Source organism: Arvicanthis niloticus, chromosome 1 (assembly GCF_011762505.2).
Source record: "Arvicanthis niloticus isolate mArvNil1 chromosome 1, mArvNil1.pat.X, whole genome shotgun sequence".
Taxonomy (NCBI): Eukaryota; Metazoa; Chordata; class Mammalia; order Rodentia; family Muridae; genus Arvicanthis; species Arvicanthis niloticus.
The window spans coordinates 70,671,528-70,689,431 of record NC_047658.1 but is presented as its reverse complement, the minus strand read 5'-3'; the positions used below and the strand labels follow the sequence as shown (position 1 = coordinate 70,689,431).

General features: G+C 41.1%; 1 protein-coding gene across 2 annotated transcripts in view; it reads right to left on the bottom strand.

Annotated features, from left to right (window-relative positions):
• The window catches only part of Fchsd2 (FCH and double SH3 domains 2), a 185,586-nt gene that overhangs the window by 6,974 nt on the left and 160,708 nt on the right, over positions 1–17,904 (bottom strand). For both annotated transcript variants that reach the window (XM_034508835.2, XM_034508846.2), the window contains 6 exons: positions 11,379–11,513; positions 6,025–6,108; positions 5,727–5,904; positions 5,091–5,311; positions 4,026–4,155; positions 3,853–3,935 (listed from right to left, as the gene is read on the bottom strand). In XM_034508835.2, the coding sequence (XP_034364726.1) occupies positions 3,853–3,935; positions 4,026–4,155; positions 5,091–5,311; positions 5,727–5,904; positions 6,025–6,108; positions 11,379–11,513 (831 nt within the window). The remainder of the gene's footprint in view (positions 1–3,852; positions 3,936–4,025; positions 4,156–5,090; positions 5,312–5,726; positions 5,905–6,024; positions 6,109–11,378; positions 11,514–17,904) is intronic.

Genomic DNA, 17,904 nt, shown 5'->3' with positions numbered 1-17,904 from the left:
AAGATGGTTAAAACAATCCTGAAAAAGAAAAACTTCTGAAGGTATCGCCATCCCTGATTTTAAAACTGTATTACAGAGCAGCAGCAGCAGCAGTAATAATAATAATAATAATAATAATAATAATAATAATAATAATATCTAACCTAGCTGCTGGAGAGATGGCTCAGTGGTTAAGAGCACTGACTGCTTTTCCAGAGATCCTGAGTTCAGTTCCCAGCAACCACATGGTGGCTCCCAACCACCTGCCATTGGGATTTAATGCCCTCTTTCGGTGTGTCTAAGAGACAGTGAAAGTGTACTCATATACATTAAATCAATCAATCAATCAATCAATCTTTAAAAAAAAAAAAAGCCGGGGGAGGGGTGGTGGTGGTGGTACACACCTTTAATCCCAGCACTTGGGAGTAAGAGGCAGGCAGATTTCTGAGTTCAAGGCCAGCCTGGTCTACAGAGTGAGTTCCAGGACAGCCAGGGCTACACAGAGAAACCCTGTCTCGAAAAACCAAAAAAAAAAAAAAAAAAAAAAAAAAACCCAAAAAACAAAAACAAAACAAACCAAAAAAAAAAAAACAAACCAAAAAAAAAAAAACCCAAAAGCAAACAAACAAACAAAACAACAACAACACCCCCCCCCCCAAAAAAAAAAAAAACCTACATGGTATTGGTATAGGAACAGACAGGTTGACAAATGGAATCCAGTCAGAGACCCTGAAACAAATCCACACACCTAAGGACAGGACTTTTGGACAAAGGCAGAACTATACAATGGAAAAAAGAAAGCATCTTCAACAAATGGTGCTGCTGCTGCCTAACTGGATGTCTCCATGTAGAAGAATGAAAATAGATCTATATTTATCACCCTGAGAAAACTCAAGTCCAAGTGGATGAAAGACCTAAACATAAAATCTAATTGAAAAGAAAGTGGGCAATAGCCTTGAACACATTGGTACAGGAGACAACTCCCTGATTAAAACACTAGGTTCTAACATTAACAATTCATAAAAGGGACCTCATGAGACTGAAAAGCTTCTATAAGGCAAAGGACACTGTTAATAGGACAAAATGGCAGCCTACAGATTGGGAAAAGATCTTCACCAACCCTGTATCCAGCATAGGGATAATATCCAAAAATTATATAAAGAACTCCAGAAATTAGGCACCAACAAACCAAACAACCCAATTATAAAATGGGGTACAGAGCTAAACAGAATTCTCAATAGGGAAATCTTGAATGGCTAAGAAGCACTGTTCAGCATCCTTGGTCATCAGGGAAATGCAAATCAAAATGACTTTGAGATTCCATCTTACACCCATTTGAATGGCTAAAAATTTCAACTGACAGCACATGCTGGCAAGGATGTGGGGCATGGGGAATACTCCTCAATTGCTGGTGGGAGTGAAAACTTGTATAACCATTTTGGAAAGCAATTTGATGGTTTCTCAGAAAACTGGGAATAGATCTACCTCAAGACCCAGCTATACCACTCCTGGCATATACCCAAAAGATGCCCTACTATGCCACAGGTACACTTGTTCAACTATGTTCATAGCAGCTTTATTTGTAATAGTCAGAAACTGGAAACAACCTAGATGTACCTCAACTGAAGACTGGATAAAGAAAATGTGGTATATCTACACAATGGAATACAATTCAGTTATTAAAAACAAAGACATCATGAATTCTACAGGCAAATGGATGGAACTTGAGAATATCATCCTGAGTGAGGTAACCCAGAGCCAGAAAGACATGTATGGTATGTACTCACTTATAAAAAGACATCAGCCATAAAATGCAGGATAAGCATGCTACAATCCACAGACCCAAAGAAACTGAGTAATCAGGAGGTCCCAAGGGAGGATGCATGAATCTTCTCAAAAGGGGAAACTAAATAGTCATTGGAGATGGATGGGAAAGGGGGATGGGTGGAAGAGGTGAGGAGGGGAATGGTGATGGTGATCAGGTATGGGGAGAGAGGGAGGTAGAAGAAGGCTGGGAGTGAGAACAGAAATCCATCAGGAACATCTCTGGTGACTAGCTGGAGGCCTGGGACAGGAGAGGATACAAGAGTCTAAGGGGGTGACACTAGTTGAAATTCCTACCTGAGGGTGACATAGAAAATGAAGTGGGTACATCCTGTAGCCAGGCAGGACTTCCAGAGGAGGAAGGGAGACATCAATTCACCCACAAAACCTCCAACCCCAAATTTTTCCTATTTACAAGATTTGCAGAGATAAATATGGAGCAGAGGCTGAGGGAACAGCTAAGCAATGACTGCCCCAACTTGAGACACATCCCAAAGGAGAGAGCCAACCTGATATTGTTACACTCTGCTCTAGTTGCAGACAGGAACCGAGCACAACAGTCTCCTGAGAGGCTGCATCCAACACTGGATGGAGGCAGATGCAGAGGTCCAGAACCAAACATCAGGCGGAGCTTGGGAGTTTTGTGGAAGAGTGGGAGTCACAAGTGAGCAAGCTGGAGAGGAGTCAAGGACACCTCAAGAAGACCCACAGAGTCAACTAACCTGGGACCATGGCAGCTCACAGAGCCTGGGCTACCAACCAGGAAGCATGCAGGAGCTGGACTTAGACCCCCCTACACATTCATGGCAAATGTACAACTTGGTCTTCGTGTGGATCCCCTAATAAGCTGTCTTGGTTTCTGTTCCCATTGGATTCCCTTCCCACTACCTGGACTGCCTGGTTGGGCCTCAGTAGGGGAGGATATGTCTAGTCCTGCTGGGACCAGATGTCCTACGGTGGGGTGGTACACAAGGGGGGAGACTTCCCCTTCTTGGGGCAAGGGGCAAGGGACTTATAAGGGTGGGACTGAGAAGAGAGGAAGGAGTGGGGGCTGTGACAGGGATGTAAACTGAGTTATAAAAAATGATTTTTACTTTATGTATATGAACATTTGTCTGTATGCACCCATGTATAATGTGCATCCCTGGATCCTGAGAGGGCAGAAGAGGGTCTTCTGGACTTCCTGGAATTGGAGTTGCAGATAGTTCTGAGCCACCCTGTATGTTGGCGCTGTAAATCAAACTCAGACACTCTGCAATAGCAGCAAGTGCTCTTAACTGCTAAGCCATCTCTCCAACACCTCTTTTTTTATTTTTTTAAAGACAGGGTCTGGCCTAGAATGTGCTATATAGACAAGACTAGCCTAAAACTCACTGAGATTACCCACCTCCTGACTGCTGGGATTAAAGGCATGTACCACCATATCAGCTCATTTTACAGCCTTTCTTTTCCCTTTTCCCCCTTCCTCCTTCCTTCCTTTCTTCCTTCCTTCCTCTTTTTCTTTTTTGATTTTTCAAGTCAGGGTTTCTCTGTATAGTCCTGGCTGTCCTGGAACTTACTCTGTAGACCAGGCTGGCCTTGAACTCAGAAATCCACCTGCCTCTGCCTCCTAAGTGCTGGGATTAAAGGTGTGCGCCACCACTGCCCAGCTTCTTTCTTTCCTTTTAATAATTTATTTATGTATATACATCCCAAATGCTGCCCTCCTCTCCTGGTCACTCCTTACAGGGATCCTCCCCCTTCCACCTTACCTCTGAGAGGGTGCCCCTCCCATGCTCCCCTCACCTTGGTGCATCAGGTCTCTCTAGGACCATTAAGGCCAGAAAAGGTAGCCCTCAGCTGCATATGTGCTGGGGGAGGGGGCGGGGGCATGGCTCAGCCATTAAAGGCTAGGCTTACAACCAAAAATATAGCCTTTCTTATAGTTCTTTTTACTTTCCCAAAGTATTGCATGGCAGATCAGTAACAAATGGACCATGAGGGAAAAAGAAATTATCATTTTCAATTTGGAAGTATGCAATCTATAACCCTTCAAGATAGGAGACTTACAGGCCGAAGCTTGCCATATGAGGTGTCAGGAGTCTGTCTTGAGGCCTGTGAGAATCCTGGTGATTCAGCATGAAGGCTGTTTTCTGAGGAAGAAAATCCAAGAGTTGATGACTGAACAGTAAAGATGCTAGTGTAGATATAAGTGGTGAGGGGCAGATGCCCAGAACTCTTACCATTGGCTGAAGGAGACCGGGGGAAGAGCTGGGAGCTCCTCTTATCTGGACTGGGATAAGGGCTGCTGGGAGGCTGGTCATACAGAGGCAGTGGAGGCAGGGATGTGTGAGGCTTGGGGGATGGAGAGATCTGTGGCAAAGGAGGCAGAGTTAATAGGTGATCTCCTCAGGAAGCAGAGCTTGGCTCCTTTGCTGCTCAGTATGCCTTCCCTTTCTTTGGAGCTCACTTATAACTAACTGTTAAGGGTTGTCAGCTTCACAGGAGCAACTGGAGCTAAAATAAATCCTGAAGCTTCAGTTTTGTGTTGCATTACATTATTCTACTGACTCTATCTTAAACCATTTCCAAATCAACCATTCTCTGGGGTTCTCTATTAGGCAATTCAGTTAAATTTGTGAAGAACAAATGATGTCTGTGTGTTTCTGACTTCTATAGGTTTTCTACATGTCAGACTAAGCAGTCACAATCACATGTCTTACCCTTCCATCTGCTAGGCCTGCTAGAATAAGAGGACAGAGAAAACCAACAATTTCCTGTAAACCCACACTTAGCTGTGGTAGGGAAACTGAGCTCCCTAGAGCTCTTGGTAGAACCTGGGAGAGACAGAGGTTCTCATGAGATAAGACAGCCTGGTTAAGGGCTATACTGTGGAAGCTAGCTGAAGACAATACATTCTCTCCAGGAAAATCATCTTTTTTTTTTTTTTTTTTTTTTTTTTTTTTTTTTTTTTTTTGAGACAGGGTTTCTCTGTGTAGCCCTGGCTGTACTGGAACTCACTCTATAGACCAGGCTGGCCTCGAACTCAGAAGTCTGCCTGCCTCTGCCTCCCAAGTGCTGGGATTAAAGGCATGCACCACCACTGCTCATCTTTCAAGTGTACTATGAAACTTAGTGATCTAATGAATTCAGAGAAAACAGTGTGGCAAAGAGAATGAGATGTAAGATGGCCATTTTCTGCAAGGTTCTGACAAGCTTCTAGCTTTCTAAACTCAGTTGTGTAAACACTTGACTACTAAGGAGTGGAGTAAAGGTGAGGCTTATCAATCTTGCTCCTTCTGACGTACCTGAGTCTCTCTTGTCCACGGTGTGTCACCATTCTCGGAGGCCGAGAGCTCTTCCACTAGCACCGATGGGAAAACGCCAACTCGACCACTGAACTCCCCTTCCCAGAAGCCATCATCATCTTGGTTTTCTTTGTTCAAGATTCGGATAATTGCTCCCTCGGGAAAGGACAACTCATCATCTGTCTGGCCTTCATAATCATAAAGTGCTTTCACAAAACAGACTGGAAGCAAGAGAAAGAAAAACTGGTAAGAGACAGACAGATGCACTGCTTTTGTCATTGTTTTGAGAGAAGGTCTTTTCTGTAGCCTGGGCTGGTCTCAAACTTGCAATAATCCTTCTGCTTCAAACTCCTGACTACTAGAATAGCAGGTGTACATACAACGTGTCTAGCAAGATGGACTGATTTCACAACCACTCTGGCTTCATGACAACTAGTGAGCACCACACAAGACAGGGTAAGGTGTAAGTTACTATTCACTAAAAGTATCTTTATGCTTCTGCTGATCAGGACAAGTGCTATCAAGTATAGGAAGACATAGGACATAAAGTGCTTTTAAACCTATTGAAGGCTAATTTTCAGGTACTAGTTTAGATAAAAAACATGACCAGATTGAGTGTTTTATTTTAGTCTTTACCACTGGCATCTCCATTCAGGCTGCCTGAAACAAATTCTGCTTCTGTGGAATTGCTGGACGTGTGTGACCGACTGTCCAAAGCAGCCAAAGACTGTAGCATGCTCAGTAGGCTGTTCGAGGTGGGAAATTGTAGGTACTTTTCTGGCACATAACCCACTTGGCCAACTTTATTTCGAGCCTAGGTAAAAAGACGAGGGAAAAAAAGGTTTGTATACAAAATTTGGACAGAGCATACCAAGAACCAAAACAAATGCCTAAAACATCACAAGAAGGGGTGATATGAGCAAAGGAATTATACCTTTACCCAGTCTTCCATATCTCCATCTTCAATCACTTCTAACACCTCATGTTCCTCAATGGTCAACTCATCTGGTTGAGAAGCCTGCAATGTAGGATGGCCATGAACAAAATCAAAACGGTTAGATAAAGAGCAGGTGTGAGCTGGTCATAACAAAAGCCAGGGTCAAAATATCGGAATGATTCTGAGAAACAAAATAAAACTGCAACAGAACTGGATCCTCAAGAGGTAATCAGGTTCAGTGAGCAGAGTTCCTGCCGTGCTGGAAGCAGAGGGCCTGGATGTTGGCTCCAGCTTGCTTATCTGCTGTAAGTCAGTCAGCATAATGCCTCCATTACTCCAAATGCCAACCTTGCCATTCTCTGAAGAATGGTGGTCAATGTGGCAAGGATAAGCACGGAACCAAGATGACCTGGGAGGCATGAGTAACAGAGAAGGCACTTGAATGGACGTGCATGCAGTGGAACGTGGACACTATGTACATGGATTGCATGTAGCTTGAACAATGCCCAGGACTCTTCTGGAACCACAGAAAAGTCATGGCCAAAAGAAGAAAGTTATGAGCAAGCCAATGATTGCGGCTGGGTCTTGCTCCACCTTGATGTGGAGACTGGGCTGATCCACATGGATGGTTCTCTATTAGCTATAGTTGCTTTTCTTTCTCGGTTGCCATCCACTATCATGTCTTCTTTTGAGATACAAAACCTGGAGGAAACTCAGATGCTCCAGAGGGAACTCCACACAGAGAGCCTCCACCAAGGCTTCCTAAAGAATCTTGTCTGACCCATGACATTTATCTTCTGGTTCTCTAGTAAAAAGCCTTCAAAGCATTTCCCAATCTCACTACCACATAAGGCCTTATCATTCTTCAAATCTTAAGTATAAAATATCTCTAAATTATGCAAACAAAAGAAAGTAATAAAGTGAGTCACTTTTTTTTTTTTTGATATATGGTCTCATGTTGCTCAAGCTGACCTCAATCTTGCTATGTAGCTGAGGACCTTGAAGAGCCTGAATTTTTGATCTTCTTGCATCCACTTACTGAGTGTCAGGATCACTGGTCTGCTGCACCACAACTGGTGTTGAAAGTGAGTCACTTCCTGAGATGTATTTCCCATTTCATTAACACTCAGTTTATGGATAATGTCATAGTTTTCTGACACAAAACAGGACTGATGATGAATGACCATTTATAATACTCCAACGACAGATTTTAAGTACATTAACACTGACTTCAAACATAAAGAAAACTATTTACTCTTCATATTTTTTTCAGTGGATTTTTCTTGTTACTCTGAAACTACATTGTGTGCCAGACAGGGTGACACATGCCTTAATCCCAGGCTGAGACAAAAAGAGGAGTTCTAGGTTAGCCTGGGCTACAAAGAGACATCCTTTCCAAAGGAACACAAAACCATACACAAAAATACAACCAAACAAAATCACTAGTACATACACTAGCAAAAGGCACCTCTGTAATGAAGTCACTTTCCTAAGTACATGGCAAGACTTAGTATCAATACAACCAGGCTTGTGTGTAAAGGAAAGGTGGGGGTGGGGGATGAGAACCTTTGTTATAACTTTTACTGATTTTTTTTATCTGTTGATATTTTTGACACAGGGTTTCTCTATGTGTATCCCTGGATGTTCTGTAACTTGCTCTATAGACCAGGCTGGTCTTGAACTCAGAGATCCACCTGCCTCTACCTCCTGAGTTCTGGGATTAAAGGTGTGCACCACCGCCATGAGGCTCAGGGCACCTTTAAACATACTGTTGTCCTGTGCCAATCTATGGAGGTCCATTTGTAGCTCTGCAGTGGTGGGCCAACAGAAGCAAGTACTATAGTGATTGTGTAAGATCTACAGGGAATGGGCCCTGTGGGCCTCTCAAAGCCTTGAGCTGACATACTCTTTCCTGTTCTCTGAATACACAGTGCTCTTCCTTGCTTCTGTTTCCTCCCTTTGTTCTCTGTCTGCCAGCACTCCTCTGTCTTTCACATGAGTAGGTCTGATTGCTGTGAGTGTTAAGTCCAGCTTCAGTCTAGTTCTATGGACAATAAATATAGGATGTCATTGACAGACTGAAGAGATGACTCAGCTGTTAGAGCACTGGTTGCTCTTGCAGAGAACTGGGTTTATTTTCCAGTACCTACAGGGCAGCTTACAACTGTTTGTAATTCCAGCTCCAGGAGTTTTGACACTTTCACACAGCCACACATGTAGGCAAAAAGTCAATGCATATTCAAAAAGTTTAGAAAAATCTTTTTTTTTTAAAGAGACATATTTGATCTTTAGTTTGATCTTCCCACCCTACCTTACCCCCAACTAGTGTATAAGGTCCATTAAGGGTCTTTTTGGTCACATTCCTATATATATAGAAAAAAAAGCACTGTAGATGGAGGTATATGGAGGTGTTCACATAAAATTTGTTAAATGAAAGGGACATTTGATAATCTTTTCCTTGTAGGGTTACTAAAGAGGTTAGGAATGAGCAATAAACAGCAGCTCTTACTGTCACTTGTGACTTGTGGCACAGCTCATGCTTTCCCAGAATGGCCGTCATAAGTTTCTTGCTTCTTCCCTTTTACTTCCGTAAGACCTCTGTATCTCTTAGATACAGACTTCCATGTGTGGCACTCCAGCTAGTAGTTCAGCCCTGTGGGTTTCCTTTTAGACTTAAAGCAGGGCTACGTTTCTCTCTTCTCTCATCCCAACTGTAGACAGCAAATAGTTACTAAATGCCTACTAAATAAACAGTCTTAAACCTGTGTCCTTTCAGTCTGAATAGTCAGTAAGTTGGAAATCCATTCCCACTTATCTTTACATTTCTGTATTTTTGCTTTCCTGGTTTAAAAAGTCATACTTATTCACTGTAGAAATGGAAGAATGTGCACAGAGATTGTTGAGATGCACATACAATTTGGTATTCTTCCTTGGTATTTGACATTAATAAGTTTTGTTTTGTTTTGCTCCTTTGAGGTAGGGTCTCACTATGTAGCTCTGGTAGGCCTGGAACTCACAAAGGTCTGCTTGCTTCTGTCTTCAGAGTGTTGAGCATTACAGATGTGAACCAACATATTTGGTCCTTTAAAAAATTGTGAGTTTTGTCTACATGTATGTCTGTGCATTTTTGGTAATCAAGTCTCTTTTTCTATAATGTGCATGACTCTGGGGATCAAGCACTGGCCCCAGGGTTGGGGATATGAACCCAGAGTCTTGCATATTAGTGAAACATTCTGTTACGGAGCTAAACTTCTGATCCCTAGACAGGTTTTTTAAAGTCTGGTTTACCATAGGAAAATGACAAGATATATCAGCAGAAAAGATAGGAGAGAATGTGAGCTGTTTAAAATCAGGTAGAGACTTAAGACTACACTCAACCAACCGGACCCCCCAGAGCTCCCGGGGACTAAACCACCAACTAAAGAGTACACATGGAGGGACATGTGGCTCCAGCCGCATATGTAGCAGAGGATGGCCTTGTCGGATATCAATGGGAGGAGAGGCCCTTGGTCTTGTGAAGGCTCGATGCCCCCAGTGTAGGGGAACGCCAGGGTGGGGAGGCGGGAGTGGGTGGGGAGGGGAGCACCCTCATAGAAATAGGAAGAGGAGGGATGGGATAGGGAGTTTTGGGGAAGATAGGGAAAGGAGGTAATATTTGAAATGTAAACAAAGAAAATATCCAATAAAAAAAGAAATATAAAAAAATTTAAAACTTATAAAAAAATCTTATTTTTAGAATTTTCAAATAAGTATAACAATAAGAAATAACATCTGGAAATACTTTGAGCTTTAGCTTTATACTTTAAAAGACTTTTCCAAGTGTCTTAGAAGATGATTCCAAATTTTCAGAAGATTATTGAAACAAGTTACATTGGTAAAAGCCCTAACCCTTTAGGAAACAAGAAGTATCAGGACTTTAAATTTAACAAATGGATGTCAAACTCAAAAAACCCCAGGAATGACTGCTATTGAGTAGTAGATGGGGCCAACTTTCAGAACATATCGGTGAGTTGGGGGAATCAGTGTACAACAGTTGAAGTTTCTCTCTGTACTGTCCCCTGTCATCTTTGGCACTGTCCTCTTCTACTGTGTTTTATTACAGTGGGGGTCAGAGGACTCATTTGCTCATGCCTCCCTGGCATCACTCATTTTCTCATTCTTCGATCATTTACTGTGCCCAGGCATCATCACAGGTGCTGAGTGATGTATGAGGATATACACCTCCTACTTAAAACAAAACCTTTACCACAGAGCTGACTCCAGAGATTTAGCATCATTTGCTTTGTTTGTTATGGCCTGAATAACAGCAGTAAAGCATACAGAGCAGACATCTCAGTGAGTAGCGGCTTTACTATTAGGCTGTGGAAGACATGTCTATGATGTTTGCACAACACTGAAATCACTTAATGCTGTATTCTTCAGAATGTATAACCATTGTTAAGTAATGTATGCTTGTTCAGAATATGAGACAGAGGGCAATGGGTCAGATTACTTTCAGAAGTGACTTTATGAGGTACTTTTATTCTTTTCTAAAGGAAAAAGTTTCTTTTCTTCTTCTTCTTCTTTTTTTTTTTTTTTTTTTAAAGATAATTTATTTCAATTATGTGGGTGTAAGTGGCCCTTGGAGGCCAGAGATCAGGAGTGGGACTTACAAGTGGTTGTAAACTGCTGTTTGTGGATGCTGGAAACTTAACTTGTGTCCTTTGTAAGGGTAAAAAGAGCTTTAGCTGCTGAGCCATCTCTCCTGCAAGGGAGGTGCTTTTTGAGCTGAACTCCAAGTGAGAGAAGTAGACAGCTGAGACTTGAGGAAATGAGAGTTCTAGGCAGAAGACGTGACCAGTACAAAGATGTTGTGGGGGCAGGAGCTGGGTGCTCCTGGGGTTTGAACTGCAGCCACTGGCTACTGTACTGGATTTTTCCACAACTGCTCTATAAGACATTTTTCCTCTGGCCTTAGTTTTGAGGGGCTTCCTAATAGAGGATCTATGCCAAGTTGGGTTATGAACTGAAAGTTTATGGGATGTAGGTACTATGCTCAGTGTTTTGCTATGGAAGTGTTACTTAGTCTTCACAGTAAATACTGTTCTTATGATACATAAAAACAAACAAACAACCACCCTAAAAAACAGGTTAACAGAGACCCAGTGTATGGTTAGGTAGCTCAGATCAGCAAAGACAGGGATTTAAGCAGAAAAGTCTGACAGCAGAGACCCAGTATTTCACCACGACGTCCTGTTGATATTAACAGATGGCAGCTTTATGCTAGCCAGCACAGTGTAAGCAGATGAAGTTCCATGAATCCTCAGAGTTGCCACCATTTACTATCGGCGAAATATGCGGGAGATACAAACCTTATAGGAATAAACAACTTTGCAGGTGAGTGGATAATTTCTTAAGGTGCCAGAAGGGCTGGAGCTGCTGTCATCAAAAACATCCATGTTGTCTTCAAACTCTTCTCCTTCTTCTCTTTCAGCATCTGCATTAAGCTAGGAAAAATTAGAAGCCATTGGCTACTTTGCTTATTTCATGAAAATGGTAGAAAACAAACAAAAAATTGAAATCAGATTGTTTCAAAATATTAGTTTATCTATTCAACCTCACATATTATAAAAGACTAGAGAATTTTAAAAATCAAAAGTAAAATGCTGTGTCGGGTGTAGTATACATGTCTTTAATTCCCGCACACAGAAGGCAGAGGCAGGCAAATCTTTGTGAATTTGTGGCCAGAATGGTTTACAAAGTTTCAGACGATTTGGGGGCTACATAGTAGACTGTGTCTTTAAAAAAAAAAAAGTAAAACATCAGACTGTGAGGCTAGTGGTTTTGTAAAAGTACTTGCCATGCCAACCTTGATGACCTGAGTTCCATAGGCAGATCCCATGGTGGAAGGAAAAGGCAACTCCCAAGGGCACATCATGGTATACACACACACACACACACACACACACACACACACACACACACACACAAATAAAGTAAAATACTTCAGTGATGCACACTTGTAATTCAAGCATTTGGGAAATGGAGGTTGAAATTCAAGGCTGGCTTTAGCTAGGTAGTGGATTCTGGGCTAAATGAGACCCTGTCACAAATAAACCTCAAATGTACAAGAAGTAATTTATCAGTATCCTTTAACATTTTGCTGTTAGATGCTGGCAAACAAAGTCCTCTTAACATTTTTAATTACTAACATGAGGAAATATTGAAGATTGCTATATGTTACAAAAAATGTGGAGAAACAGTCTTGTAACTATTGCAAGTAGAAATGCTTTATACATTGTTTTTAGAAAATATACTGCCCAACACATAGCTTAAATCATGACCAGTAGCAGAATTAAATATGACAAAGTGCTCTGTTACTGAAAGATATTATCAGAACCACAATGAAGGAGCTAGAGATGCAGCCCAGTTTATAAGAGTACTTGGCTAGCATGCATTCAGACCTGGGTTTCACCCTCTACATCTCCCAAATCAGGTGTGGTGGAGGTGCATGCATGAAATTTCAGCACTCAGGAAACAGAAGCAAGAAGATCAGAAATTCAAGGTCATCTTTGGCCACATAGCAAGTCTGAAGCCAGCATGAGCTACAAGAGACCCATTGACCCCTACAATGAAGTCAATGATGGATCATGTCTGTAATACCAGCAGCACTCAGGAGGTTGAGTCAGAAGAACTGCTTTAAGTGTGATTTCAGTCTAGGCTACAGGGTGACACTTGGTAGCATATGGCTATAATCTCAGCATGTTGGAGGCAAAGGAGGCAGGAGGAGTATCCTTGGCTATATAGTTGAATTTAGGCCAGTCTGGGCTACATGAACCCCTGTATCATTCACTCACTCACTCACTCACTCACTCACTCACTCACTCACTCAATCAAAACACAACCCTCCAAACAAACATAAAACAACAAGAAACAACCAATGAAAACCCACCCGATGAGATACTACTCCATATTCATTAGCAAGGAAAAAAGCATGTATTGCTAAGGATATAGCAAAGGTGGAACCTTATATGCCAGTAGTGGGACTGTAAATGCACATCTGCTGTGAAAAATGGGACATTTCCTTAATTAATTAAACATAGAAATATATAAAATTTTCCTGGGTATACACCTAAAAAATGAAAGCAAAAACTAGAATAGATGTTTGCAAACTAATGTTCACAGTAGCAATACTATAACAGCCAAAGTTCCACTAGTAGAAGAATAGGAATACACACAGATAATGGAATATTACTCAGTCTTAAAAAGGAAGGAGTGCTCGCTTACACAAGCTACTACATGGATTTACTTTATAAAGACATTATGCTAAGTAAAGTAAGCCATTATGAAAAGATAAACACCAACTCCATTTCTAAGAAGTGTGAAGAGTAGCCAAAGTCATAGCAGCACAGCATTTGTTGGGACTTAAGGTGGCTCACAGGAGTTATAGTTTACAAGGTACAGAGTTTTACAGTTTTCACCTGGTTGTTTATTTCAGACAGAGTATCACTATATATCCTAGACTGGCCTGAAATGCATGTATCTCAGGCTGGTCTCAACTTAAGAGTTCTTTGCTTCTTCCTTTTGAGTACTCAGATTACAGGCAAGGTCACCATGGCCAGTGAAACTTTTCTTTTTTAAAAAAATGTATTTTATTTTTAATTGTGTATGTGTATATGTGCTTGCGCAGAGACCAGAGGTATTGAGTTACAGGTAGACGCTAGCTACCTGTTGTGGTGGTGGGAAATGGGTCCTCTGTAAGAGCTGGACAAACATTTTAACCACTGAGCCATCTCTCTGGTCCCTTAAACATATTTTATATATTCAAACATCCGTCTTTCATACTCTAGGGAAAGTTACAGACATTTTACTGTATTACACAAAACACTCAGACATTTATAAAAATGAGTAGAACAAGTTTCCAAAAATACATATGGAATGTTAACATGTACTGTGCTTTGGTACTGGGAATAAGTCCAGAGCACTTTCTCTTGCCAGCATGGACTGATACTAAACATTCCTTTTACCTCCTGTTTTTAGTTCATGTTTGATTCTCACGAAAAGGACTACAGCTTTGGTGACAACAGGGGCAACTGTCAGATGCTTTGTGTGGTGGATTTTTAAAGCACAGTATCTTAGACTAATCTCTTCCTTTTCCCTCTTCATTGTTCTCATGGTTTCTTGACCCAGCCTATCTAAAACCCCACTCTTCCTTACTCTCTTATCATAAGGACTACACTCTCAACCCTTCTTTCTTCAATCAAAACAATTCTTAGCCATACTTATATTCTCCTTTCTTAAATGTTGTAAAAAGCTTACTCTTCCTGCGAGGGCAGTAAAACCACTGTGGGAGTTTCTGTAGTGGCCATCTTATGGTATTTGGCAAGTTCAGCTTTGGGGTGCTTTCAGACAGGAAGCAGTGACTGAAGGGTTGGATATGAATACTGACTGTATCACTTACTTGCTGTACGTGACCCTGGGCAAGTCACCTGGTTTCTAAACTTCAGTGAGTCAACTCTCTTATGAAGACAACTATTTTTTCTAATAAAGACAAGTTCTTTTTCACAGGGCTATCTCATAAGGATAGAAGGAGGGAATGCATTTTAAACCCTGAACACTCACTTGGCAGATGGGAGGTACTTAGTACGTCATTATCTTTTGCTGGTTTTATGAAGCACAGAGAATCAGATGAAGAATTTTCTGACATTCAACACAGAGGAAAGAAGCTACTTGCAGAAAATTGGTTAGCAGAACCTCTGAACTCTACTTGGATGAAGAAGTGACTGCAGAGCAGAGGACCTTACTCTAAGTACTGTCTAAGTAGATAATATATAGACTTCTGTTCAAAGCAAGATGGAATACTAGAGACCAGATTTGAATTTCATGCCAGAAACAATTTTAAAAATTGGTTGTGGGCCTGTAAAATGGCTCCACGGGTGAAGGTGCTTGCCACCAAGCTTGATGAGCTCAGCTTAATCTCTGGGATCCTCATGGTGGAAGGGATGAACTGAAGACCCCTGCCAAGTTGTCCTTTGCTCTTTATTTGATCAACATGGCATGCCCTAGACCCATAAATAATGTAATAACATAAAAATATGGTCAAAATATATGAAAGTTTTCAAGACCTAGGCTACCAAACAGTGAAAGACAGTAGTGTCTGGGGAATGAAAACAATCTGCTCAATTTATTCTCAGAAAAAGTTTCCAGGCTGAGCACAATGTGCCCTCCAAATTGAGTGGAACAGGGAACTCATGAAGGCCAAGGTGGCTATGGTTAAGACTGTAGTAACAAAGAGAGCAGAAAGAGATCTTGGAGAAATTTGCAGAAGTCTGAAGTCTTCAGCTGAGTAGTATATGTATATGAACAGAGTAGCTGAACCAGAAACAGAACCATCTAGAAGGATTAGAGAAACTTATTTCTACAACTCACACAGGTTTGGGAAATGACTCATTTTCCCTAAGTCATAGCACATCAGGTGGGGCTCACAGAGCAGTAAGAATATGGAAGACTCAGGCAGTGCTATCAGCCAACTAGATGTAACTGCATTTGTAGAACATAGATAGCACTCAAAAGCAGCAGAATGTATACTCTTTATATATCACACACTGGGTCACAAAAGAAGTCTCAGCAAAGAACCGAAAGGTGTATGCAGCAGGGCCAACTACCAAATGCCTCCACAAGAAAGGACAAAGTCTAAAATCAATGTCCCCAGCTTTTACCTGGAAAAAAAAAAAGGAGCAAATTAAATCCAAACTAAATGGGAGAAAGGAAATAATTAAAATCTAAGCATAGATTAATAAATCAGGAAAACAAAGCCAATGAAACCAAAAGTTTGCTCATTGGGGAGAGCCCTCTATTTGATGAACCTCCATTAGATCAGAATGACCAGGAAAAAAATAAGGAGACAAAACCATACAGGAACAAGTGGTAACTGACATCACTACAGACACTCTAGATACTCAACAAATAATCAAGAATATATAAACAACTTTATGCCTGTAACTTTGGTAATTTGGATAGAACATTTTTTTTAACTACAACAACAAACGCCAAATCAAATTATCAAAGTCTATTCAAAGGAGAACAGCCTTGGTGGGGATTATCTGCAAACCCGGCAGAGGAAGGAAGAACAGTCAAGGTCAGCCTAGTTTACATAGTGAGTTCTAGGCCAGTAAGGGCTATAAATGGAGATCCTGTCTCAGAAAGTCAGCCTTTGCCCAGCACTTTTTACACTTTTAATTTTGAGGCAGGGTTTCACTAAATTGTCCAGTCTGGCCTTGAGCCTATTGGCTATTCCAGATCTTGTGATCTTCCTGCCTCAGCCCTGCAAGTAGCTAAATTACAGACCTGTGTCAGCAGGGTTAGTTTCTCAAAACATTAACTATATACCCACTACGTAGCCTATTCAAAATCGTATGTTGGTAGTACATATCCTACCCAAATTCAAGACTTACAAAATTACAGTAATAGTCCAGAACAACCCACATGTCCACCAATGGGAAGGAGGATAGCAAACATCTACAGCTACACAGCACACTACTGTTCAGCACTGAAAATAAACAGTCAACATACAACATGTGTGATCCTCAAAATCATCACACTGAGTTTTCAAAGTCCACACAAAGCGTTGATATGATTCTCTTTAAATTCTAGAAAATGCAGTAACGTAATGCCCAGAAAGTACAGTGGTTAACTGAGGAACAGAAAATGAACATGACTATGAAAGAGAATGAGGAAAGTTTGAGAGTAATAAATACGTTTATTATCGTAACTCCAATGCTTTCACTAGTGTACACATATGTCAAATCCTATCAGAATGTGTACATTAAAGGTTGAATGTATGTTTTCAACCTTTAATAAAGCTGCTGAAATATCAAAAGCTTGGGAATTTGAATGTCAACTGGTCACACAGCACACAAAGATTTAACAACCACTAATGGGACTAGAAATAAAACATCCAATGATGATTGAAAAACACCTACACAGTAAGTAAACTGACAAAGATTAGAAGAACACAGAGAAACCCCACAGAGCAAGGGCAGGTGGTCTGGGGGCTGCAGAGGCAGACACCTCTGGGTTCAAAGGTCATCCCTCCTCACGAGCTTAAGGAGAGACTTAGTCTCCCAAGTCCCATCAGCCTATCAGCAAATACACTCAGAGTAACTATGCTTATTAACTAATTCTTCTCACACAGATAATGTACAAATGTACACCTGAGGCCCACTCTTTTCTTTTCGGAACAATTTAAGCTTAGCTGATAAAACTAGAGGAAAATGTTCATCTTGAAGATGAGATGAGTATTCTTCGACATGCGTCATGGGTAAGAAACTGTCACAGGAACTTTAGCATGATCACTATTACATTTTTGAGACAGGGTCTCGTGTAGTCCAGGTTGGCCCCAAATTTACTATGTAGCTGAGAATGACCTAGAACTTCTGATTCTCTTGCCTCTATCTGCCAAGTATTGGGATTATAGGGTATGGCCCCCCACATCTGGTTTAGGTGGTGCTGAGGACTGAACCCAGGAGTTCATATGCATGTTAAGCAAAAGGCTCTAACCACCCAGCTACATTTCCAGCATACTTTTAAAAAGAAGAAACTAATATTCATATTCCATAGAAATCAAAATGAATAAAACATTACGTTTTAGCTAGGCGGTGGTGGAGCATGCTTTTTATCACAGAGGCAGAAGGATCTTTGTGAGTTTGAGGCCAGACTGGTCTACAGGGCTATTTCCAGGATAGCTAAGGCTATATAAAGAAACCATGTATCAAAAACAAAACGGAAAAACAAAACAAAACAAAACAAAACAAAACAAAACAAAACATGTTTTCCAAATGTGAATTAGTAATTTCCTAAAAACTCTTATTACACATAAAGTTGATAACAATAACATAC